The 27,943-nt window shown below is 39.0% G+C and overlaps 1 protein-coding gene across 1 annotated transcript; it reads right to left on the bottom strand.

Moving 5' to 3' along the window:
• Positions 1 to 1,454: 1,454 nt before the first annotated feature.
• LOC131900890 (zinc finger protein 431-like) lies at positions 1,455 to 23,459 on the bottom strand (the record flags this gene model as incomplete). Its single annotated transcript, XM_059252215.1, has 5 exons — positions 23,349 to 23,459; positions 4,023 to 4,149; positions 3,768 to 3,828; positions 2,414 to 2,478; positions 1,455 to 2,254 (listed from the first exon to the last, which is right to left on the bottom strand). Coding segments are annotated over exons 1-5 (1,164 nt in total), but the record flags the coding sequence as incomplete, so codon positions are not given.
• Between the last annotated feature and the right edge of the window lie 4,484 nt (positions 23,460 to 27,943).

The following is a 27,943-nucleotide window of genomic DNA, read 5'->3' as shown; positions in this document are numbered from 1 at the left end:
AGCTTGCCAGCAGAGGTATCCGTTGCATCTATGCTCCAATCTAGTAGTGAGTTTCTGATCTGCTCCAGTGAAAGGTGTTCACACAGAACTCATTCAATCAATTTACTTTGAAAGGAGGAATCCAGAAGTGTGTCTGCCTCTGTAAGGGTGGAAAAGGAGAGCTGCCAACTGAAAAAAGTACAGGGCTTATACAAAGCTTCTTAGAGGCAGAGTTTTTCTGTGGGGAGGATTTTCAAGGCAGGAATTGGTCAGATTTCAGTACCTGAGCTTGTACAAGCTCAGAGATTGGCTGGATATTGTAATCAGGGATTGGGTGATTTTGAGCTCAGAGATTGGTTGTCTTTGTGCTCAGTTGGTCAATAGTAGAGTGTGTTTCATTGGCTCTGGTTTCAGGTCCCTATTCACCATTTAGGCCTGGTTTCAGAGTCAGGGAGTTTTTTTTTCTTTTCACTAGCTCTTGATTTAGGGTGTTCCGTTGACTCTGTTTTCAGGATCATTGTGTGTTTCTTTGGCTCCAGATTCAGGACCAAAGTGTGTGTTTTTCACTAGCTCTGGTTTCAGGGTCCAGGTGTGTTTCTTGGTTGACCCTTTACTCTACACACAGGGCTTCGTAAATTCATAAATTCATTGTTTCCATCAGTTTGCTCTTGTAAATAATATAAAAGTGGCCATGATAATGCTTGAACAGATTGCTGAAACTGTCAGTTTTTCCCTAAAATACTCTTATAAAATTGATAAGAGGGTTGGCTAAAGATCTTGTCAAATACTTTATAATAAGCCCTTGGTAACTCTTTCAAGTGTCGCTGGGTACCAATGGCTCCCTCAGGGGAGGGAGTAAGAAAACGTGGTGTCAACAACACAGACAGCATGGATTGGTTGAAGGCAAACAGCAGAATTGATTATTCAATGATGGGGAAGGCCTTATATACCCTCCTCCCAGTACTCAGACTGTGTCCAAATCTGGTGACATTATCAGGAATTCTAACAGTGTCTGTTGCTAGGCCCTCATGCAGATGCAGCATAATCAGGTACTCTGACAGCACCAGTTGCTAGGCTCTCAGGCAGACTCCCAGTGGTCTCATAAGGAAGTACATTATATGCATGCCTTGGCAACTGCTTTGAACCAATTTCCTCAACACTATGGGCCTGTTCTACTACATTAAGGTAGTCAAAGACTATTGTAATATGCAAAGGATTTAAGTGATTGTTTAGATACAAAGTTTTACTCACATGTAAAACACAAACCTTAACCACTCTGACTACATTTATGGGATTTCTCTGCAATATGATATTTTCTCATGATTTTGAAGATTCCTGATACTTTCAAAGGCTTTACCAGACTAATTACATTCATATGGTTTCTCTCCAGTATGTGTTCTTCGATGCATTTGAAGATAAATATTACGTGTAAAGGCTTTTCCACATTGATTACATTCATATGGCTTCTCTCCAGTATGTGTTCTTCTATGCATTTGAAGACAACCATGACGTGCAAAGGCTTTTCCACATTGATTACATTTATATGGTTTCACTCCAGTATGTGTTCTTTTATGCATTTGAAGACAACCATGACGTGCAAAGGCTTTTCCACATTGATTACATTTATATGGTTTCACTCCAGTATGTGTTCTTTTATGCATTTGAAGAGTACCGTGTTGTGCAAAGGCCTTACCACACTCATTACATTCATAAGGTTTCTCTCCAGTATGTGTTCTTCTATGAATTTTTAGATTACTATGTCCGGCAAAGGCTTTACCACACTGATTACATTCATAAGGTTTCTCTCCAGTATGTGTTCTTTGATGCTTCTGAAGATTACTGTGACATATAAAGGCTCTACTACACTGACTACATTGAAAGGGTTTCTCTCCAGTATGTGTTCTTTTATGCCTTTGAAGAGTATTATGTTCTGCAAAGGCCTTACCACACTCATTACATTCATAGGGTTTCTCTCCAGTATGTGTTCTTTTATGCCTTTGAAGAGTACCCTGTTGTGCAAAGGCCTTACCACACTGATTACATTCATATGGTTTCTCTCCAGTATGTGTTCTTCTATGCATTTGAAGATGATGGTGTTGTGCAAAGGCTTTACCACACTGATTACACTCATATGGTTTCTCTCCAGTATGAGTTATTTTATGTATTTGAAGATGATTGTGACATTCAAAGGCTTTACCACATTGACTACATTCATAGGATTTCTCTCCAGTATGAGTTCTTTTATGTATTTGAAGAGTAATGTGATGAGCATGGGCTTTGGAAAACTGGTTACATTCATAGGGTTTCACTCCAGTATGTATTGTTTCATGCATTTGAAGATGATTGTGACATACAAAGCCTTTACCACATTGATTACATACAAAAGATTTCACTCCAGTGTGTGATCTTTTATGCTTTTGAAGGTTATTTTGACATGCAATAATTTCACCACATCGAGAATACACAGAAGGTTTCTCTGTAATTTGGCTTCTTTCATTCCTGCAAGAATAATTAGTACATGCAAAAGCTTTAGACCATTCAACACACTGTTGACTCCTTATATGTTTGAATTAAGTTTACAATTTGGTCCAACTGTAATCAGAACTTAAATTTTTATCACTGTCTTAACTCTCATGTAATATTTACACAGTCTGTTACTCATAGGTCTTTCCTGTCACATGAGTTTATTGATTTATTAACAATAAAGCTAGAAAACTAATTACTTTTATACTTGAATCAAACTTAACAAGTATATTCAATGTGGAGACTGCTACAAACCTTCTAATTGTTCTGACGAGAGAGGTATGTTATGTCTTTCTCATCCTTATTCTCATATGGCTTGTATTCAGAGTGACATATGTTATACCTAGTAATAGAAGAATAACTAATAAAAAAGGTTTTACATTGAATACACAGTTTGCCTTTCTGTCCTCATAGACTTGTGGTATAGGAATTAAGGATTCTCTATAACAATTAACTCTTTCCAGGCAGTGGAGGCAGTGGTGGCACATACCTTTAATTCCAGCACTTGAGAGGCAGAGACAGGTGGATCTCTGTAAGTTCAAGGCAAGCCTGGGCTACAGAGTGAGTTCCAGGAAAGGCACAAAGCTACACAGAGAAACCCTGTCTCAAATAACCAAAAAAAAAAAACAAACAAACAAACAAAAAAATTACCTTTTGAATCTTGATTCTAACAACCCTGCTTACTAAACTTAGCACTATCACAACAAGTACAATATCTTTAATATGGACTATTTGCTTATTAGAAGATCTTGAAGATATACTTATCAACACTTCAACATGTAGAAATTATGTAATATGAGTGGTATGAAATAAATGGACTGAAATTTCTATATCAAAGCCCTTATGGTGCTATGATTAAAATGGTGATATCTGTTAAGGCATTGTTTCCTTGTCTTTTTTATTTAAAAAAAATGCCTTGCAAATGCAATTCAATTACCTGAAATTGATTTATATGATTTCGTGAGAATTTAATAATCATCAATGTACTTTAAACAGTGCTTATTTACACTGTTGCTTTTGTTTACAACTTTCTGTGTTTGCCAGGTGGTGTTGACATATGCCTTTAATCCTAGCACTTGGAAGGCAGAAGCAGGTGTATCTCTGTGAGTTCAAGGCTAGCCTGTTCTACAGAGTGAGTTCCAGAATAGGCTCCAAAACTACACAGAAAAACCCTGTCTCAAAATAATAAAAAAATAAAAAATCTTCCAGGACACAATCTAATTTCTTCAGAGGCACACTTGTATTAGCTTGCTCAAGGAAATCACCTTTCACGTTGTCTAGAACTTTGACAATGTTCTTCAATATTATGGTCTTCCCACTTGTATCCTGAAATATAATACCAGAAAAGATTTATTATTGATAACTGTGCAAAATTTAAGTTCCTATCTTAAGTGTACCTTACAACCATGCATGATTTATTCACCTCATTCTTCTTTCTTAATCAAATTACAGAAGAGCACCCAAAACCAAAGAACAATTGTCCCCTTATTTTAAAATATGAAAAAAAAATGCTGTCTTACCTATAATAGTGAGATTCCTGTAGATCTCCAACATCACATCTTTGTACAGATTCTTCTGGGAAGGATTCAGCAAAGTCCATTCTTCCCAAGTGAAGTCAACATACACATCATTATAGGTCACTGCATTCTAAAATATCCATGCATGTGTACAATGGAAAGTATGATACTGAAAACATTGTAAATGTATACTTATTTGACAGTATATTCATATAATTCTTGTGCTCCTTAGTCTTACTCCACAACATAGGCATTATAATGTAATCAAGGCACTTTAGAAAAAAACTGAATAAGAGGTTCAATTTTTTCATTTCTGTACCTTTGGAAGAGATATCACATTGCAAGAGAAATGCCTGTTAACAAACATAGAGACAAGTAAACAGATAAACAATACAGAGTACACATGAGAGAAATTGTGTGAATAATTACTAACTCCAAAAAAGAAAAATAAGATGGACAAACTGGGTGTGTTGGCTCACCCCTTTAACCCTAGGTGTATCTGCTTCTGAATTGAATATAAGCTTAGTCTATGCAATTAGGTCCAGGACAGCCAGAAGTACATATTAAGTAAGACCCTGTCTCCCATGTAAAAATCAGTCAAATAAAAAAGAAGATAGAAAGAATTCAGAGGCTTTTACTAAAGTTCCTACAAAGAGTTATACATTCACTCCAGTTCTGTATTCACCTTCCAGAAATCTGAAGTGCCCCCAATTCAAACTACCATCAATAAGATTTTACTAAAAGCTACTACATGCTGTAACAATTACAAAATGGACAGATGAAAACATTAGCAATGTAAATATTGATGGTAAAAAAATCAACATAGGGCAGAAGAGATGACACAGTAGTAAAGAGCTCTTGCTAGTCTTACATAGAGTTTGGGTAAATTGACAGTATTTACATGTGTTATCACAACTATCCATTATTCCTAGTTCAGGGTTTGTGAGACTGTCATTGATCACTCTACAGACGAGGCACCCTTATGGTGCATATTGATGCATACAGGTAAAATACTTATATTCATTTAAAACAAAAACACTAGACAGGAAGAAGGTCATGAACTTGTAACTCAATAGCTCAGAAGGATCAGACAGTGTTAGTATCATGAATATATGCTATTCTGAGTAATAGAATGAAGCACACTGCCAAATTTTAAAATTCAAGATATGGATGAAGCTTAGTACAATAGCACATGCTTCACGTATACAAAAACATATATCTCAGGCCAATCACTCAATAGTAATAATAATAATAATAATAATAATAATAATAATAATAATAATAATAATAAAATGCCAGCCTGGCTGTAGTGGCACATGCCCTTAATCCTAGCACTCGGGAGGCAGAGGCAGGAGGATTTTTGTGAGTTCGAGGCCAGCCTGGTCTACAGAGTGAGATCCAGGAAAGGCACAAAGCTACACAGAGAAATCCTGTCTCAAAAAACTAAAAAAAAAAAAAAAAGCCAAGAATGTTGGTTTACTTTTAATGCCAAAACTTGGGAGCCAATGTCAGGGAATCTCTGAGTTCAAGGCCAGCATAGTATGCAGAAGTTCTTTCAGGATGGCTAGAACTACACAGACAATACTTGTCTTCAAAAACAAACAAATAAAAAAAATAAACCAGCAGGCTATCAAACTGCCATAGCACTGAACAGCAATTGCTTCTACTGTAATCTTGTGATATAGAGATAGAGTCTATAATGATGATGAAGGCATGACAACATAAAAAGAAATAAGTCTGATTATTTTCAACCAAAACACAGTAGACACAAAGTACAGGAAAGGGGTTGAGATTATAGAGATGCATATCATACCCCCAGTGAGGAATTTCATCCAGAAAGTCTGCTCCTACAAAAAGTTTCACAAGCAATCACAATTCATGAAAAAGAGAGACATGTTGAAATACATCACCACATCTAGGAGGTTTTTTATCCAATCAACTATATTTGACCAAAGTAATGGTAGGCTCATGGTCAGAAATGAAGAAAATGCATTTAGTCACATTATTGATCCTCATAGTCTATAACAGCCCCTATATGGTTAAAATGTCTAAAGTCTCTTTAGACACTCAAGATGATCTCTTGACAGTGACATCTTATAAAATCAGAAAATGAGTTACATCTTTCCAACATACAATGGCACATAATACCATTCACATTCCAACACAGAGAAATGGAGACACTGAGGGAAAAAACTGGACTAAGTCAAGACTAAAGCACAACATGACAAACAACAAATCCTTTATCTCTGTGTTAGATGAATAGGGCATCAGTTTCAAAGGGGTCAGATGGCCTTATCCCTGCAACTTGTCATCTCTCTCTCTCTCTCTCTCTCTCTCTCTCTCTCTCTCTCTCTCTCTCTCTTGGTTACTTCCACTCTCTCTGTGCAACTATCTCTCCATCAAATATGTCTAATGGCTTAGTTATCTCAACAACTTGTGGTCACCAATTGCAACCCAGTCTGTTGAAGAAAATTATTTTAAGATGGGTTATATTTGTCTTTGCTGTGGTACAATTGTTTTAACAATGCAAATATGTGTGGCATTATTTGATGTTGCATTTGTTTAACTTTGTGGTACTGTGCCTGTCTAAAATGCCTGATTGGTCTGATAAAGAGTTGAACAGCCAATAGCTTGACGGAAAAAGATAAACAGGGCTGAAAGGCAGAGAGAATAAATGGGAGGAGAGATCTGGGAGGAAAAACATGAAGGAGCAAAAAAATGAGAGGACACCAGTGGCCAGTCACACAGCTACACAGCAAGCCCTGGAATAAGAAGTAAAGAAAGATATACAGAATAGAGAAAGATAAAAGCACAGAGGCAAAAGATAGAAGGAATAATTTATGTTAAGAAAAACTAACTATAAACAAGGCAACTAAGGCCATGCACTTATAAGAAAGAATAAACCTCCCTGTGTGTGATGTATTTGAGAGTTGGTGGCTGACTCACCAAAAGAATAAAGAGTAAAACAACAACAACAAAAACCCAAAACAACTACCACCACCTTCAATCCTCACAGCATCATGCAGTGAATTCTCACTGTGCCCTCACAGGATTTCTGCCTCTGCCAAACATAAATGCCTGCAGCAGTGCTAAACTGCAACCACAGACTAAGAATTTACGACCATAAATTTTGATTCTTTCTTGTTTCCAGGACCAATACATGATGGGGAATCCTGTCAAGTTTGACTTTTTAATTGGGATGGACACTAACGTGCTTGGATGACAGGTGCAGAAGCTTTTGTATGAAGATACTTTCTGGGAGTAGGAATCACTTTGCTTACTCTTTCCACATATTGAATGCTTAATGGATGGAGTTTCATACTTTGGGCACTTTGCTAGACTTCCATTACATGGCAAGGGCCTCCTCTATAATGGTGATTAAACTCCTAGAAAATTTCTGCCTATTTCAACACTTGAGTGCCCTCTGAATCTACCATTTCATTTTCATTTATTTCTGCCCCCCCTTTTTTCCACTAGAGACCATAATGAGTCATCAGTAATAACCATCCAACAGATTCAAAATTCCACTTTAGAAACCAATCAATGATTTTTAATTTGGCCACAACCCTAAACCTAACACTAAATTTCCAGGTTATGGGTAGAATAAGATTTTGGAGTGAAATTATCACACAAATGACCTCTAGGTTAAATTTTATGCAGTCTATTTCTGACTAAAATCCTATTATCTCAATCTTCATTCTCTGCAATTACTCTTAATATTCTCTCCCATCTTCCTGGTTCTACAAAAGAACAGTCAGTTAAGGTCTGTGTAGAAGTTTTTATGATTTTTGCCACGTAAAGTCCTGATGTCTTCCACATTCTTCCAAAAGACAACATTCCCAGGTTCTACCTTGCAACAAATTCACCTTTGGTGTTTCTTTGTGGTTCTAACTTTTTTTTAGCCAGCTGTGATTAAATTTTCTTACCAAAACATCTTAGGCAATGAATGTTTTTATTTGGCTGATTGTGTCAGATCACACTCCATCATTTTGGGGGCTTAGGAAAGAATCTCAAGGTAACATTTAAAAATGAAACCCATGGGAAAAGATTGTTTCCTGGCTTTCTCTCTTGCCTAGTTACCGTGTCTTGATCAGTTAGCTCCCTTTTCTAGCCCAACACAACTTTTTTAGGGATATTGCCTCTTGGTGGAGGATCCTTCCCACATCAATCATCAATCAATACAATCTTTCACAGGCCTATAACAGCTTCTGACTTTTACAAATAAAGCCACTATGAACATAGTTCAGCAAATATCCTTGTGGTAGGATGAAAAATTATCATTTACATATATGCCCAAGAGTGTTATAGCTGGGTCTTGAGGTAGATTGATACCAAATTTTCTGAGGATTGCATATGAATTTCCACAATGACTGTACAAGTTTGCACTTGCAATAGTAATGAATCCCATTGCTCCATGTCTTTGCCAGTGTTAGCTGTCACCTGTGTTATTGATCTTAACCAAACTGACAGGTGTAAGATGAAATCTCAAAGAAGTTTCAGTATGTTTCTCACTGAAGACTACGGATCTTGAACATTTTTCAAGTGTTTCTCAGTCACTTTAGATTCCTCTACTGAGAATTCTGTTTAGAGGTGCACCTAATCATAATGGCATTATTTGGGTTCTTGTTGTCTAGTTTGTTTGTTGAGTTCTTTATTAACCTTAGTGAGGCAACTCAGAAAAACATTGGCAATCATGGTATGTACTCACTTATAAGTGGAAATTAGCAGTTAAGTAAAGTACAATCACTGTGAACACAATTAATCACATTATAATCCATGGATGCAGAGAAGCTAAATAACAAAAATGGCTCTGAGAGAGATGCATGCATCTTCATGAGAAAAGGAAATAGAATAGTTTTGTGGATCCACTGAAATCAGGTAGGAATGGAAACAGGAAGGGGAAGGTGAGTAAGAAAGAGAAAGAGGTGGAGAAGGCAAGGGGAGATGACTGGAATAGGGATGATTTTAGCAGGGATCACGGAAATAGTGCAATGCAAACTTTCTGGAACCTATAAGAGTGGTCTCAGTGAGGAATCCTAGTAATCAAGAACACAGAGGCTGAACCAGCCCTCTTCTGTAATCACATAAGGCTCTAAGTGTTAGAAATGGCACAACATGCCAGCCACAAAACCTTAGAACCACACATGTCCTGCCTGCAAGATATGCTGGGGCACTGGTGGCTCAGAGAGATTCTATAGTGGACAACAAATGACTTGTGTAAATTGTAGCCCAACCTGTGAGAGGCTACACATATTCTTGAATAATCAGAAGCTTACACACAGACCCCTTGCTTGCTCATGAGAGGCTACTTGGATATATTTCATGAGAGTTGTTCAGGATGTCTTTGTTCTTAGCAATGTCTTTATCTATGAATGCAAGTTTTTTGTGACTTTTATTCCCTGAAAGAGTTTGTTGGAATATATAAACTGTAAAAAAAAAAAATGATAGGATAGCGCAATGAGAGAGAACAGCATGATGAGAACAACATGGGAGAAATAAGAAAAGAAACCATCAAGAAAGCACATAAGTGTCCTGACATTCCATAATAACCCTCAGATAGAAAAGTCACAGTTTCACCAGGCTGTGGATTTCTCTTTGACTCCTGAGTGCTGTTCTAAAGGCTGGACCTTGGGGACCATTCTAGGAAACTCCAGTTTGGATACATTTCATGGGAGAATACATTTTTTAAAAAAAGAAAGTAAAGGATATGGGCAAAGTGAGAAAAGTTTGGAACAAAGCAAGACTAAAACTCAGCAGGGTAAACAACAACTACTGTTATCTTTGTCTCAGATAGGTGGGTCTTCATTCTCAAAGGGCTTAAATAACTCTATCCCTGAAAACTTTCATACATGTTTCTCCTTTGCTACTTCCACTCATTGTATGCAGCTGTGACAGATTTCTCATAGGCTGTTTATCTCTATATTCTATCATCTCAAAATCCAACAATGGCTTCATCTTCACAGCTTCATGCAATGGACTCTCACAGTCTCCTTACTTGGTTTTTGCCTCTGCCAAACCCAGTTTGTGCAACAGTGCTGAACTGAAATCACAGAGGAAAAATCCATAACCTATGAGTATTGCATCTTTTGCATCTACATCTTCCTTGTTCAGAGAACCAGTACAACATGGATTACCCCCCCACATTTGGCTTCTAAGTTGTGATGGATGCTATCATGCTTGGATAAGAGTTACAACAAATTCTGTATGAAGTTGCTTCTTTGAATTAGGAATCAAGTTAGCAACTTCCATAAATAGAAGACTTAGAAATATGGAATCTTATACTTAGGTTACCTTTCTAGGCTTTAAATGCTGAGAAGGGCTTCTCTTTATTTTCCTTTGTTTATTATTAAAAAATTTTCTATTAATTTTACATACCACCCATTGATCCCCCTGTCCTCTTTTTTCTCACCCTTCAGCTCTTGCCCCAACCCACTCCCCATTCACATCTTGTTCAAGGCAAGGCCTCCCATGGGGAGTCAGCAGAGCCTGGTATACTCAGTTGAGGCAAGTCTAAGCCTCTCCCTATTCACCAAGGCTGTGCAAGGTGTCCCACCATAGGTACTGGGCTCTAAAAAGCCACTCATGCAACAGGGATGGATCCTGATGCCACTGTCTTGTATCCCCTTAAATAGTTCAAGCCAAACAAGTCTCTTGCCTATACAGATGTCCTAGTCCAGTCCTATGGATGATCCACAGCTATTCATCCACAGTTCATTAGTTGCCACTAGTTTGGTTTGGTTGTTTCTCTACATGTCCCCATCATGATCTTGATGCCCCATGCTCATAGAATCACGCTTTTCTCTCTCTTTGATGTTAATCCTGAATCTTGGCCTGGTGCTTGGCTGTGGATTTCTGCATCTGCTTCCATCAATTACTGGATAAAGGCTTTATGATGACAGTTAGGTTATTCCACAATCTGATTCCTGGAGTAGACCAGTTCCAGCACCCTCTCCACTATTGCTATTACTCTAAGGTTGGGTCAACCTTGGGGATTCCTGGGAACCTACCTAAGACCCTGTCTCCCTCTATCATGGTATCTCTTTCTTTTCTCAACCACTCTGTACCTCTTCCAGCTTGATGATCCTGTTCTCTTATATTTTCATCCTCCATCTCTTACCCCGTCCCTCATCCTCATCCCTATCTCATCTCCCTTCCCTCTAGAGATATAGTAATATAAACAGCTTGGTGGTATTGGCATAAAAACTGACATGTGGACCAAAGGAGTCTAATTGAAGTTCCTGATATTAATCTGCACATCTATGAACACCTGATTTTTGACAAAGAAGTCAAAACTGTAAAATGAAAAAAAGAAAGCATCTTCTTTATGGTGCTAACATAACTGGATGTCAACTTGTGGGAGATTTCAAATAGATCCATATATGTCACCATACTCAAAATTCAAGTCCAAGTGGATAAAAGACCACAACATCAATCCAGTTACACTGAACTTTTTATAGATGAGAAAGTAGTAAGTAGTCTTGAAAGCAGGGGCCGAGGAGATCACTTCCTAAATATAAAAACAGTAGCATACACAGTGAGAGCAACAAATAATAAATGGGACTTCCTGAAACTGAGGAACCTTTTGTAGGGCAAAGATTCCATCAATAAGACAATATAACAGCCTACAGAATGGGAAAAGATCGTTACCAACCTCACATCTGACAGAGGGCTGATCACTAAAATATATAAAGTATTCAAGAAACTAGACATCAAAATACTGAACAATCCAGTTAAAAAATGGGAAACAGAACTAAACAGTGAATTCTCAACAGAAGAGTCTCAAATGACTCGATAAACTTTTAAAGAATTGCTCAACATCCTTAGTCCTCAGGGAAATGTAAATCAAAATGACTCTGAGACACCATCTTGCACCTGCTAGAATGGCTATGATTAAAAACTATAATAACAGCTTATGTTGGAGAGAATGCAGAGCAAGTAGAATACTCTTCCACTGTTGGTGGGCCTTCTCTTTAATAGTGTTAAACATCTTGAAATTTCCTGCCTCTGCTTCACCATCCAACTGCCATATGATACTATCTCATGCTGTTTTTCTCTATGTGTTGGATTAGAGAAGAAAAAAAGAAAAAAATAAAGAAAAAAAGGGATGTGAACACTGAGCTTTTATTTGTTTCTGTACCACTTGTTTCTTTTCCACTGTAAACCTAATTGGGTCATCAGTAATATATACCAGGCAGAATCAATACTTTGTCCAAAAAATCAGCCAATTACTTTTTAATTCTGCCTTACTTGATTTCTCAGAGAATGAAGAAAATAGGAAGGATTTGGGAACATAGTATTGTATAAATAACCTCTAGCTAAATTTTTCATGGAATCTATTTCCCACTTAAATCCTATAACCTCAAGCTCCACTGTCTGCAATACTTTAAAAACTTCCATATCGTCTCTATAAAAATATAGCCAATTAAACTCTGCATGCAGCTTTCTATGGCTTTGCCATCTAAAGGCCTACTATCGTCCACATTCCTCCAAAAGACCACATTACCACATTCTACTCAGCAACAAAATTATTTTTGGTGTATCAGATTTTGATTCAACTTACTTGTTTCTTGCTGTGGTTAAATTCTCTAATAGAAAGCATCTCAGGTAATGAACAGGTTTTTTTGACTGCTATTGCCAGATCTAATCAACAATTGTAGAAGCTTAGGAGAGAAGCTAAGAAATGAAGGCAAAACCATGGGGAAATTGTATTTACTGGAATTCTCTCTTGATTGGTCACTGTCATGCCCTAAGCTAGATCTCTCAAGCATCTCAGGACCACTTACTTAAGACATGGAAACTTTAGTGGAAGAGCTTTCCCACACCAATGAACACAATTTCTCACAAACATAGTAACTATCAATTCTGATCTGGGCAGAGCCTCAACTGATGTTTCCTCAGATGATTCGAGGCTATATAACATTGACAGTTGAAGCCAATTAAGACAGAGACAATAACATTAGAAGGTTTTAAAAACACAAACCCCAGCCGGGCAGTGGTGGCATGCAACTTTAATCCTAGCACTCGGGAGGCAGAGCCAGGCAGATCTCTGTGAGTTCGAGGCCAGCCTCGGATACCAAGTGAGTTCCAGGAAAGGCACAAAGCTACAGAGAGAATCCCTGTCTAAAAAAACAAAAACAAAAACAAACAAACAAAAAAACTACACAAACCCCAAATATTAACCATGTCAATCACTTAAGCTGCAGAAACCCAAACATGAAGGTGGCAACAACTGGAAAGTACAGATTTGTCAATAAATAAGAAGTGAGCCTCTAAGATCAACAAAAGAAAACTAAAATTGTCTCTACACAGAAACTTTTGAAGTAACAAAAACTCAAAACACCCATAACATCATATAGCAAATTTTCTGCAAAAATATTGGTGAAGATGCATCAATTTCCAGAGAAACAATACATCTAGATGACAATTAATAAAATCAACAACATAGATGGCACCACCGATCAAACTTGACATAAAAACTTATCTACAAATACATGTCACTGTCCCTTAAATAAGAACAGATTCTTAACAAAATTAAACCACAATGCACTCTAGTTTTGTCTTTGGAAATAATAGAAAATGAGTTGAGTGAAGAGAGCTTTTCTATCAAAGTTGAAGAGATTTGAATGAAGATTTCTGATGTTTTAACTTTTTAGAAAATAATTCTGATTACTAAAAGGATCTCATTATCTTATAATAAAAACAAGGTAAATTTTAGGATAACTTAGGCACCATTTTGTTTCCTATGACTGATGACTATTTGTGAGTCTCCATCAGAGTGAGAAAATGAAAACTTTTCCAAACCAAATGCAAGATAACAGATTTTTAAAGAAACAGTGTATGATTTGCATTGTTCACCTAAAGCAACTTGTTTTGCTCTGATTGCTTTATGAGTCACAAGAACTTTTGAAAATCGTATCTCCATATTTTGTGTATGTTTGTATGAGGAAGGATGTCTTCTACTACTAGGCCATATGGCAAACAATACAATCTTATACCTACTGCTGATCTTCTAGGTAGCACCCTTACAGAGCCTAGGAGATAGGCAGACTGTAGATCCATAACTTTGTTTCTTGCACATATGAGGCTCAGACCGTTGCTTTCCTTCAGGCCTAGTGGCATGGCAAAGCTATTGGCTGAAGACAAAAGATATTTTTTGCATACCCAGGTGAAGTAAAGGCTAGCAGAATTTCTGATCGAGGTAGAGTCATGTGGCCAGGAAGAGGAGAACAAGGCAGAGTTTCTGTAGATGGTTAGGAAGACTAGGTCAGGCTGAGGGTAAGGAGCAAGGAAAAGTTCTGAAGACTGTAGATGGATCTGAATCAGATCAGGAGAGGGGAAGATAAAAGTAAGATGGAGGACAGGGGAATGGAATTTGAAGGTGAGGTTCAGAGTATATGTGCTTAGCTATTACTATCGCTAGGAGAGGCCAGAAAAGGAAGTGATAAAGAAGAACTGAGTGTCAGAACAGAACTGAAGCTATATAGTTAGTAGTTGGTTATGGCTGGGCAGTGGTAGCATATACATTAAGTCCCAAAATTTGTGAGGCAGAGGCAGGCAGATCTCTGTGAATTTGAGGCCAGCCTGGTCTACAGAGAGAGATCCACGACAGGGACTGAAACAACACTGGAAAGACCTGTCTCAAAAAAAGAGGTTTGTTATAGAGAAATAAAGTAAACAGACATAATAAATTGGTGTACATTCCTTGACCTCAGATAACCCCATACCAGATGTAGCATCTTTCCCTAGACTCTTGGAAGGATTTGCTCATGGCAGGACCCAGGGAAAATTCTGATAACATAGAAGTAAACAAATGATGCATGGGAACATAATGCATCAATATTAAGAGGTTTTTTTTTTTTTTTTTTTTTTTGGTTTTTCGAGACAGGGTTTCTCTGTGTAGCTTTGCGCCTTTCCTGGAACTCACTTGGTAGCCCAGGCTGGCCTCGAACTCACAGAGATCCGCCTGGCTCTGCCTCCCGAGTGCTGGGATTAAAGGCGTGCACCACCACCGCCCGGCTAAGAGGTTTTTGTATGGTAAATTTGCATCATGAATTGAATATAATACAAAGAAATGCCTGAACAATTTATGACAGGATTCCTGGTTCCAATTCTCTATGCAAAGTGGAAACACTCAGAATTCTCAAGAGTATCATAAAAAAGTAATATACATATTGACACTATGTGACTTCTTTATTTACCACAAAGCTACAACAATCAAGAATATGTACAATATTTGTGAAAGAATAAAGGAGATAGACAAGAACAAAAGCAGGAAAATATAGTCAACTTATAATTAATTAAAAGACCAAAGGAAACTTATCCAGGAAAAGTGTGATCTTGACCAGTGTTACAGCTACCTATAATTCTATGTGTATAGAAATTAACACAGACTTGACAGATTCCATAAAATCATCTCAAACTTACCCTTAAAGCTTCTGACCTTCCAGCTACTACTGACATTTCTTTTAAACAGAGAGACTTCAAACTCTAGGTTCTCTTGGCAAATGGAGGTAACCTCCTGCTATGGCTCTGCAAAGTCTCATGTACCCTTGTGGTTCCAGGTAAACCCAGCCAAATTGATGCCCAATCACAAAAAAGGTAGAATAATTTAATGACTATTTCCTGCCACATGGGTTACGGCACATGATCTGGAATCAGCTCTATCCACCTGCCTAACAACATGCAAATATATTACATATATCACAGTCTCCCATAGCCAGGACAGCAGACGCTTAACCCTCCTTATAGAATCCACACTCAGGTGTCTCAGAGAAGAAGGGCCATTTCCCAGATCACCACAGGGACCAACAGAACCAGTCTGGCTCATAGTCCCTCAAATTCACAGAAGCTCTGACAGCTCAGCAGAACTGATCCTCTTGATCTAGAGTCAGTGGTCCCCACACCCACCATAGCATGACTTGTGTTCTCCCTCACAGCTCCCTATAGCAGACCCAGAGGAACATCTGGGAAAGAACCTGACAGCTACGTCCCATTGGTACACCCAATTACTAAGCCTTCCCAGGGCCTCACATTAGCTAAAGCTACTGAGCCAGGACTCAGGAAAGTAGCAGCTCCCCTACTGAGTGATCAGAGATCAAATGATATAAAAAGCACAGGCCTTCTCAGCTCTGCCCTTCCATACTAAGGGGAGACAGGGCCCTAATTTGGGAAATTTGTATTGTTGTAGAAAAACTCCCTGTCTCCCAAAGCAATTTCTGTTCCCCTTCCAAGATACATAGTCCTTTTTGTACAAATACATGCTGACTGTCCAGTACAGGCAACTCTTTACTTCATAGCTGGGAAGTCCTCCAGCCAAACACAGGTCACATTCAAAACAGTAACTGTTCTTACTGAGTAACTGTTAAAGAAAAATAGACCATGAATTAAAAAACAATTAGTGGTCAATTGTAAGGCTTGTGGGTAGGAAAGAGACCATGGACATGATGTAGTCATAATCTCAAATAAACATTTTGAAAAATTGGAATAGAATACTTGACCACGTATTTCAGATACTAGATAGAGGTTTTTGTGAGACCAAACCAAGGATTTCTCACATGCATTTTTTTTCCTGAGGCTACACATCATAAACAAGGAAAATAGCAGTTCTGTTAGGCAGGGCCATGCCATTTTACCCAGATCTTCTATATTGGTTGAACAAGTGTAACGACAGTAATTTCATTGCGCTACAAGGTAAGTCCTTTATCCAGATTACTGAATGATCTGGTCTATGGACCCCAAGAAATGGGCAGTCAGGACATATATGGAGAATCTAAAATTGATTCCACGTTGCTAATCTCGTCTACTGTTGAAGCAGGTAAGCTCTCACCCTCCTTCATGCCCCCACTTTTCTGCACAGTCACTATATCAGCTCAATCAATTTTAGGACATGTCTCTGTTGATTTATCACCCACAAAAACTAGAGAGACTGGTGGACACTAATTAACTGGTCCATTTTCCCTTCTCACTATATCCAGCTTAGAAGGTGTTGCAGAACTCTCTTCCCATCACTGGGCATGAGACAGGATTCTCCATTATATAGCATGAGGCAAGCCTGCACTACAGGAGACACTGCTCCACACAGAAATCAATAATCAACTGCTCTTGAGCGACAGAAATAAAACAATTATTGACGTAGGAACATTAGAGAACAGAAACAAATAGATAAGGATAGTAATGTACTTTAAAAAAATGTTAAAAATAATAACAGTAAGCCAAATTTTGAAATGATAAAGTAATGTATTTTTTAAAGATCAAACACTTAGGTATATTGACTTGCAAGAAGAGTGTGACCTTCTCTAGTAGAGGGAATGTCATTAATAAGCATCTGTTGACTGCTGAGATCTGTAACCTGATACACAGAGTTACAGTCAATGGCCTTTTTCTCAAACCACTGAGCTGACATAACACTGCCAAGCAGGACTGAAACTATCTGCACAGGAGCACTGCATAATGAAAAATTCAATATCCTTTGGTGAAAGTTGATCTTGCCAAATTGTACACCAGTCAATCTGGTCTGTCTTCATTCACAAGACATCAATTAGTACATACTGGAAAATTACAAAATCAATCCTCGTGCTACAATTAGATCCTTTTAAACAGTGGTGACTCCAGAAGCTGATTGCCTACCATGCAGTGTACACAACAAACTATTCCTTCTATTCTGGTCTGAAGGTAGAAACCATGCTCCACATGGAAATTCTTTTCCTTTTACTGCAATGGATAGGCAAATGCATGACTCAAGTAGATAAGTTTGAAACTCTGAGGTGATACAATTATTGAATTTAAGATTTTTAATGTGTAATATTGAGCAGAGGAAAAGTCATTGCCATAGAGAGCAACAGACTGAGAATAAGACCATTTGTGTCAACATAAGAGAGCTTGTTTCAGAAACATTATTCTAGCAGGATCAAAATACTTGTGTTCTAGAATTAACATGCCTTCCCAAGGAGAAATCACTTCATATACTTCAGAGATTAATACAAAAAATCTCTTTAATGATAGCCTGTATCCATCTCCAGCTAATGCTAAAAGAGGATCCAGACTAGACGTGATTTTGGATTCCACATATTCTATCAACCTTGGGACATTTAGATTCAGGTTCCAGGTTATACAATGAACAATTTAATTAGGGACAGAAAACTGCAAGTCTACCTTCTTAGACAGATGGGAGACATAAACAGCAAAAATATTTCCAAAATTGTTTCTTAAGTACCCCAGTGATGTGAAACAGCAGAATCTTCTTCAGTGACATGGTTCTGAAGAGATTATCACAAGGGATGAGAAAGAGGGGAAAAGTATAATGTAGAAAAGATAAAAGCTGGTATGAGAAGGTCTTGCACAAGCTATATCTCATGTCAAATAAGCTTCTTAAGAAGAATAGCACCTTTATACTACTTCCAGGGGAGACATGGAAGGAAACGGTAAAGTTCTAGGAAGTCAGCAGAAAGTATCACACAATGGGACAGACTCAGAGATGAGGCTAATCAAACCATGTTGCACAAGGGGAAACAGTGTATCTCAAGAATATTACTGACTAATCCCACAGTGATCTGTGGATGGATAACCATAGCCCCACATAGTAGAAAAAGTTGGTTTCACAGGATCTGCAGCAACCCCACCACAAAGGCCCTGGTTCCAGACCATTGCCAGTTCTCCAAAGTCTATTCCCAGTTTTAGGGAAGGAGCACTGTTTAATCATCAATACATCAGACTCCCAAGGTCTAGGCCCCAGGCTGTTACTAGATCTCCCAAGAATTTTCCTAATCCCTGCCTGAGGGCCCAAAGGAAAACCTTGCTGGATCAGGGCAGTCTTTTACACAACAGTATTTTATTTTTCTGTTTGTTTTATGCATTTTTGTTGTTGTTGTTTAATGAGACATATTTTCACTGTATAACTTTGGAGTCTGTCCTAGACATACCTCTGTAGATCAAGCTGACCTCAAACACACAGAGATCAACCTGCCTCCACTTCCTGAGTGAGTGCTGGGATTAAAGGTGTGTACCTCCACTGCCCAGCTAGTGTTTTACTTTTCAAATACCTGTCACCTGGTGTCATATTGCCCATCTGGAAGAACTATGCTGCTCTCAAGAGAAAACTGGAATTTTATGGCATATCAGGACTTAAGGTTAATTATGACTCTGTAATGCCTCAACGAGCAGCTTGTTAGAGTTCCCTTCTTTGATATGGCATCTAGGCTGGTTATGCCTCTTGGCTGGTTGTAAACCAGTGATGGCTCCTTTGTGATGGTTTGAAGCCAAATGTCTGGACAATCTTGGTGAACAAATGTGTATCCTACTGTCCTAATCTCCAACAGGGCTGGCTACTATACTCTTATGTTTGAGTTTTTATTTTATTTATTTATTCATTCATTTGTTTGTTTGTTTGTTTTTGATACAGGGTTTCTCTGTGTAGTTTTGGTACCTGTCCTGGATCTTGCTCTCTAGACAAGGCTGGCCTCAAACTCACAAAGATCTGCTTGGCTCTGCTTCCTCAGTGCTGGGATTAAAGGCATGTGCCAACACTACCTGGCTGTTTGTTTGTTTGTTTGTTTTGTAGTCCTTCCTCAGGTAAATTCATTTTGGGAGACTCACTATCTCCTAAGAATTAGTAAATCCTTTATATTACGAGTTCAATTCTTCTCTCTTCTCTCTCACACCTTAGGAGTGGAGTGCTACCCAACACATGGGATGCCTTTTACAACCTCCACAAAATTAACTATAAATGGGTCTCACACATGAAAATTAAATACACAGTGCTGAAGCTCTAGAAGGTATTGGAGAAACTAGGCCGATCCAAGTTTTGCAACCTGCTTTCCATGGGTGCAGTAAAGCATGTTTAAGCTGACTACAAAAATGTTTCTACACACATCTCCCTGCTCCCAATTCTGTGAACAGATGCGGCCCACATGGAAGGGATATCCAGAGGCCTGCCCTGTAAACAGGAAGTTTCAAGGACCACATGGGACCTCACAGGATAAGGATTCTAGCTGAAGGATCCCACCCAGGTCTGAGAAGGACCCACCACACTGGCTCCTGCACCTCACTCACCATGTTGTGGTTTCCCAGCTCAGCCATGTTCTCCGCTCAGCTCCCTGCAGCAATTCTCACAGCACTGCTCACAAAACTGCTGGCAGCAGTTTCTTCAAAGCCAAGCTTAAAGCTGGCAGCCGGAAGGACCCTGCACAACTTCTGACTGGCAGGTCACCTGGAGGTCCTGATTGGATACTGAGTTCTGAGCGACAAGAGCACCTCCCATAGGGTTACATTGTGCTTAAAGTCACAATGGTTCCTGATCCTGCCTTCCACCACAGACCCAGAGCTTTTCTGAAACTGCAGAGTTTTGCATTTCAATAGCACTTGCCCCTGGCTCAACCCAAGTGAAATATAAAGACATAAAATATTTTTGTTTTGTGATTTCACATTGATGTCAGGTGAACTGAAGGTACATGTTACCTAGCTGTCACAGGGACTTCAGACAACCAGCAAAAAAAAGCAGGAAGTAGATCACAAACAAGATAATAGGTCTTCCTCCCATCAGAAAGTGGGATGATGGCTCCATTGCTTTAGGAATTTTATTCCTGAAATTCAGAGCAAACTGTTGGCAAATTAAAAAATAATAAAGAAGCCGAGCAGTGGTGGCGCACGCCTTTATTCCCAGCACTTGGGAGGCAGAGCCAGGTGGATCTCTGTGAGTTCGAGGCCAGCCTGGACTACCAAGTGAGTTCCAGGAAAGGTGCAAAGCTACACAGAGAAACCCTGTCTCGAAAAACCAAAAAAAAAAAAAAAAAAGAAAAAAAATAATAATAAAGAGTAACCTTCAAGGAAAGATGAATGTTTAAAACATGATAGAATAAGTAAGAATATGTTCACAAGCACTATTATTAGTCAGTACACCTTTCTCCTAGGACAGTGGAAAAAAAAAACCACTGCATTATTCCAACTTCTGCAATTGAACAGAATTATGAATTGTATAAAGAAGGCTCTGGCAGGTAGAGAGCCAAGGTGCCCCAATGCTGGGTACAGAAAGAGACAACATGCAGATAAACTCAGTGAGGAGGTTTATTTGGTGGGGGAAGGGAGAAAGGGGAAGAGGAAGAAGGAAAGAGAGAGGGGGAGAAAGATTGAGAAGTCTGAGGTTGTGCACACTTCCTGGGAGGAAAGCAGGAGAGAGAGGCACGAAATGGGTGGAATTTTCCCTTAAGAATAAGCTTCTATGTCAGGACATAGCATGGTGCCAAGGGCAGGATTAGAATATTAACAAACAGGACTGGGAGAATGAATCTCTCTATGTACGTAGAAAGTGCAATTATTACAATGTCTCACATGCTATGGTTGAGCTAGTCCAACAATAGCTGTCTACCAATGGAAATTTGAAAAGTCCAGTAGTTCCTCAGTCCATGTTTCACCTGGTCTTCAGGATACACCAAAATTCTAAGGAAGTAGGCTCCAATGCTAGTAAAGGAATAAACTTGGTAGCCAGAGCTAGCAGAAGCAGACAGAGAGCTTCCTCCTTCAATATCTTTTATATATGTAGGCTGCCATCAAGAGTTGCTACCCAGATTAAAGGTGGACCTTAATCCAGTTTTTGTTTGTTTGTTTGTTTGTTTTGTTTTGTTTGTTTGTTTGTTTGTGTTGATAGTGTTGCTCCCTGTAGTTTAAGTGCATGTCTGAATTTCACTCTGTAGGTAAGGCTGGACTTGAACTCACAGAGATCCACCTGGCTCTACATCCCAAGTGCTGGGAATAAAGGCGTGCACTACCAACACTTGGCTCCTTACTCTTGTTTATTGTTTATTGGTTCTTTTGAGTTTTCTGAAAGGGTTTATCTGTGTATCTCTCGAACTCATTCTGTAGATCAACCTGGCTTCAAACTCAGAAATCCAACTGGCTCAGCTTCCTGAGTGCTGGGGTGAAAGGTGTGTACTGCCACCAAGCAGCTAAATGTGGATTGATTACCTCAAATTATCTGGATTAAAGATAGATCTTTAACTTCAAAATCATTAAGGACAATCCCTCACACATGTATCCAAATCTTGGGCTTTTAATTAGTTACAGAGGTAGTCAGTTTGACTATTGAGGATATCCAACACAACGGACAAGACAGATGAAATGAGAAGAATTTCTTATCTGCTAAAAGCCAGACAGCATGAAAGTTATTTTCAAAACAATACTTTTCATAAAAAAAGAAAGCATGTAGATTTTCCTGAGGGAGTCTAGACATGTTCATGTGTAGTTCTCTCTTTTCTTAGTTACATTCAATTAACAAATCCATTTCTAAACATGATCACAATGTAAAAGCAGAGACATTAAGGGACATTCTTGCATGAAAGTCATGCAGAAACATAATTATTTAAAATGATGGCAAGACATGCCTCTGGCATGTTCATCTTGTACCACAAGATCTTACCTGAAAGTCAAGGAAATGACACTTTGCATGTAGATTCCTTTGGAGACTATGCTACCTGTCAATCTTGATGTTTGTTGTAAAAGAGAACTGTACCAATGTGTTAATTCTCACATATACATAAGATAGAGAAAACATCAAGGAAAAGTCACCTAACAGCACTGTATACTCTGCTCCTAGATGAATGGTTATGATGATTTTTATTATACTCAGAAGAAAGCTGCTATTACCTCTCTGTAGGCTGGCTCTCTACAAGGCCAATGCTGCTTCCATGCAAGACCAGAAGATTTCATTTTAATTAGCCCTGGCTTCTGTTAGTATCATGGCTGTGGTATCACTGTAGAGAATTCCATTCTCTCATTTTTTCTAACTTCTTTTAAAAAAATATTTATACAGGTGTTTTGCCTGTATATGTCTGTGGAAAATACTTAAGGAGGCCATAAGAGGTCAGGAGATGTCTCTCTAGAGTTATAGCAGAGGTTAACTACCACATTGATTCTGGGAATGGAACATGGGTCCTCTGTAAAAAACCCAGTACTCGTAATTGCTGAGCCCTCTATCAAGTCCCTCTTTTTATTTAAAATTTATTTCTATAAATTGTTAATTAAAAATATTACATTACATTACCATCTTATCTCATCATTTCATGCCTTCCCAAATCTTTTCCAAATTCTTCTCGTTAAGTATGGGTAAATAAGTTTGCTGAGTGCATGAATAACACCCGCTGCATCCATTTTTTCTGGTTGTATATATATTGATAATTGGCTGACCACATTGTATGTGATAAACAGTCAGGGAACTCATCCCTGCCTGAGGCTAATTCTCTCAAATGGAGGAAAATTCCATTTTAAATCATCATCAGACGGACTATGATGCCTTGGACAGAAAATCTAATCAAGAACATAAAACTTAGTGTGGAAAAATACCTTAGCAGCTAAGGGCACTGAAAATTCTTTCAGAGCATCCAAGTTCCAATTCCATTTCACATAAAAGCACACTACTATCTGTAATTCCAGCAACAGGGCTTCTGACACCATCTCCTAGCCTCCCTAGCCAGGATAAGAGGAGACTAGACCATGAAAATCACTTTTAAAGCTGTGTGTGGTAGTGCATTCTTTTAGTACCAGCACTTCAGACACAGAGGCAGGAAGATCACTGTGAGTCATAAACACTGGGCTACATAGTCTACACACACACACACACACACACACACACACACACACACACACACGCACGCACGCGCACACACACACACATACACACACAGAGGAAAAGAACAAACCTGAATAACGTACAAGAATAGGAACATTGAAGAATTGGGGCAATGCAGTATCTATTAAAGTCATTTCAGGTCTCTGCCACTGGGGCCCATAGAATCATTTTCAAAAATAAATATGGCCAAGCATGTGAGAATAAGACAATAATACTACCAAATGGGAAAAAGTGAATATTTCATAGTAGGCCACCATCTTACCATGAAACCTGAACTGCCCTTCATGACCTGGGTGTTATTGCACCCATCTAGTCATAAAAAAGACATGCAGCCCAAATGCTTTTGGTTGCAATGCCTTCTGCTCCCAAGCATGCACTTCCAGCCTCATGGGGTGTGTTCCCTGCGATTGGTTGACTGAGGAAGAGAAGACTAGGGCTTGGTTTACTGATGGTTCTGTACATCATGCTGGCACCACCCAGAAGTGGACAACTGTAGCATTTCAACTCCATTCTGGGACAAGCATGAAGATACTGGTGATGGGGAAATCTTTACTGTAGGCAGAATTTCAGGCAGTACACAGGGTTATACAGTTTGTTTGGAAGGAACCATGGCCTAATGTACAACTATTTATTGACTGATGGGCTATAGCCAATGGACTGGCTGAGTGGTCGGGGACTTGGAAAGAGCAAGGTTGAAAAGAGAAAGAAATGTGAGGAAGAAGTATGTGCATAGATCTCTAAAAATGGCAAAGGATGTGAAGATACTTGCGTCCCATGTAAATGTTCACCAAAAGGTGACTTCAGCTGAGAATGAGTTCAATAATCAAATAAATAGGATGACTTTCTGTGGACAGTCAGTCTCTCTCCTCAGCCATTCCTGTCAATGCCAAATGGGCCCATGACCAAAGTGACCATGATGGCACAAATGGGAACTATGCATGGGCTCAACAACATGGTCTTCCACTCACCAAGGGTGTCCTGGGTACACCTTCTGATGAGTGCCAGATCATCCAACAACAGTACATCAAAGATTAACATTGAGCCCCCGGTATGGCACCATTCCCTGGGGTGACCAGTCAGCAACCTTGTGGCAGGTTGAGTACATTGAACCACTTCTCCTGTAGAAAGGACAAATCTTTGTCCTTACTGAAGTAGAAACTTATTCTGATTATGGATTTGCCTTTCCTACATGTAATGCTTCACAAAATACCATCAATGGATTTACAGAATGTCTTAACCACCAACGTGTTATTCCAGAGTCCTGTTTCAGACCAAGGAACTCACTACACTCCCAGAGAAGCACTACAGTGGGCCCATACTCATGGAATCCACTGTTTTTACCTTATTCCCCAGCATCCTGAAGATGCTGGCCAGAGAGAAAGATGGAGTGGACTTTGGTTTGTTGAAGATACTGTTACAGCACCAATTAGGTGGCAGCATCTTGAGGGCTGGGGCAAGGTTCTCCAGGAGGCAGTATATGCTCTGAATCAGCATACAATATATGGTACATTTTCTCCTATAGCCAGTATCCATGTGTCCAGTAATCAAGGGTTGGTAAAGGGGATAGTTCCACTCACTATTGTCCCTAGTGACTGACTAGAACAGTTTTGCTGCCTGTTTCTGTAACACCAAATTTTGCTGCCCTAAAAGTTTTTGTTCAGAGGCCATTGTGCTCCTGCCAGGAGGTCCAACAAACTTTCTGTTGAGCTGAACTCAGACTGACCCCTGATTATTTTGAGATTCAAATGCCCTTAAAACAACAGACTGAGAAAGGAATAACATCATCAGGATGGGCGATATATCTAGATTACCATAGAGAAACTGGACTGTCTCTCTACAATGAAGGAAAGAAGGATTATGTCTGGAGTGCAAGAGATTCTTTGGGGCATCTCTTGGTGCTACTGTGCCCTGTGATTAAAGGCATTGGGAAACTACAACAATCTAATCCAGGAAGGATGACAAAGGGCACAGATGCATCAGGAATGAAGATATGGGTCACTCTTCCAGGAAAAGAACCAGATGTGCTGAAGTGCTTGCAGAAGGTGGAAGAAATACAGAATGGGTGCTAGAGGAAGATAGTTCTAAATACCATCTAAGGTCATGTGACCAGTTGCAGAAATAAGGATTATAACTAAATGAGTTTTTGTGTTGTATTTTGTTAATAATGCCTTTGTACAGAAAAGTGTATGTTCCTTTAGTATACTTATAATATGGTGCAACATCAATTAAAAGAATATCATGGCCAGGCTATGATGGTGCATGCCTTTGATCCCAGTACTTGGGAAGCAGAGACAAGTGAATCTCAGTGAGTTTGAGGCTCTACAGAGTGAAATCCAGGACAGGCACAAAAACTATACAGAGAGAAACCCTGTCTCAAAAAACCACAAGAGAACAAACCAACCAACCAACCAAACAAACAAACAAACAAACAAACAAACAGAGACCAGGAAGGAGCCAGTTTCTGATACAAACACATAAGCGTCCTTGTATTATTAGGATTGAATCTGGTGCTTTCACACTCCTGCTGAAGGGAAATGTGGCAGCAGCAGCGAGCCCAGAGTTAGAGAGTTTTCCTCGGGGAAAACAAAAATCTTGGAATTACATGCTTTGGCAACTTGGGATTGGGTAGAAGGGATGGGGGAAAGGTGATTTTTTGAAACTACTGGTCTAGATTTTGACCATGAAAACACATTTGAAACCATTGGGTTGGACTTTTTGGTGGGGAACCACAACTAGCTGAGAAGGATTATTTGGGCTACTTAGTAGGATTTTCTAGATAGCTTCAAGGGCCATAAATCACATACAGAATGTCTACAGAAGCAAATTGCCCTGTATCTGCTCAAATTGTTATGGTACATTCCTGAGATCCTTCCTGGAATTGAGAACAGCAGGAAGTCTTAGGTGGTGGCCTTTTCCTAAGATGGAGTCTGTATTGCCTTCACAGTTATCAGATGTAAGTTTGAGATACTAGAGAGTTGTTCACAAGGATCATTGCTACTATGCTAAATATGTAATGCATTTCTGATTTTATGTGGGATAGTTGTGTTATATTTAGGCATAATTATGACTTGGTTACTGTTTTTCATTTGGAAACTAATCATGACATAAGGAGATAAGATTGTGTCAAGTTGATAAGTTGTGGAATGTGATAACTATTCTTGGTTGTCAACTCAATTGACTATATCTGCAATGAACTATGATTCAGAAATACAGGGCACAATTGTGATCTGGACCTTGAGGCAAGAAGACAACAGTGTGTTTGACCCAGATCCGGAGGCTAGATGACACACACCTTTAGTCCAGAATTTGAGGCTGGAAGACACATCTTTAATCTGGATCACACCTTCTGCTGGACAGACAAAAAAAAGGAAAGATATGTATTAATTCTTTGCCTGTTTTACCTCACTTTGACAGCACATCCATTCTTTAACTGGCATTGAAGACTACTTCCTTAGGAGTCTAGTAAAAAAAAAATACTGAGATACCTAGACTCATGCAATTGAACAGCTACTAGATTTACCAACTTTCCATTCATAACTTGCAATTTTTGAGCTGTAGCTTGTAAGGCATTCCAATTAATCTCCATATGAATATCTACTGTGAGACGAAAATGAGCCATCTTAGAAATAAGACGAAAATGCCTTCACCTAAAAAATTAAGGCCTAAGATTTTTCCTTTTGGGAATAGGCCATTAGTTACTGAAACCAGTCAGTTCAGATTCCAGAAACCAGGAAGTGTAAAAGTACAGAGTCACAAGATAGTCATGAGGTAATGCCTGCCAGACTATGGAATGTCCTCTCCCTGGTTTCTAGGGTAACTGACCATAAAAATGCCCCCACCTGAGGGCAGCCAATAAGAAATGGTGGCGGGCAACCACTCCCTTAGAAGTAATTTCTAGAAGCCCCTAGAAGCGAGCCAATCAGAATTGTACCCATACTAGCACCCCTAAACAATGTAACCTTGTGACTTTTCCCTTTAAAAGCTGAGCTTGCAGATAGGTGGGCGCTTCCTCCAGCTTCCACTGTGTTGGATGTATTGGACGAAGTCCCTGCCTAGGCTTGTATTGCTTTTGGATATCCAGAATTAAACCATGCTTTTGCATTCCGGTTTGCTCGTCTTTGGTGGTCTCTCTGGGGGTCACGATCTGGGCACAACACTACATGTGCATGTATGTACATATATATGTATACATATATATGCCCACAGAGATATTGATGGAATGAAACATGGATAGATAGGCAGGTAGAGAGAAAGAGATACAGAGAGAGAGACAGAGAGACAGAGAGATTCATTCCATAAGTTCTGTTAC

The sequence above is a fragment of the Peromyscus eremicus genome, unplaced genomic scaffold, assembly GCF_949786415.1.
Source record: "Peromyscus eremicus unplaced genomic scaffold, PerEre_H2_v1 PerEre#2#chrX_unloc_1, whole genome shotgun sequence".
NCBI classification, from domain to species: Eukaryota; Metazoa; Chordata; class Mammalia; order Rodentia; family Cricetidae; genus Peromyscus; species Peromyscus eremicus.
The sequence above is the reverse complement of the archived record's forward strand: the minus strand, read 5'-3'. Positions and strand labels throughout refer to the sequence as shown.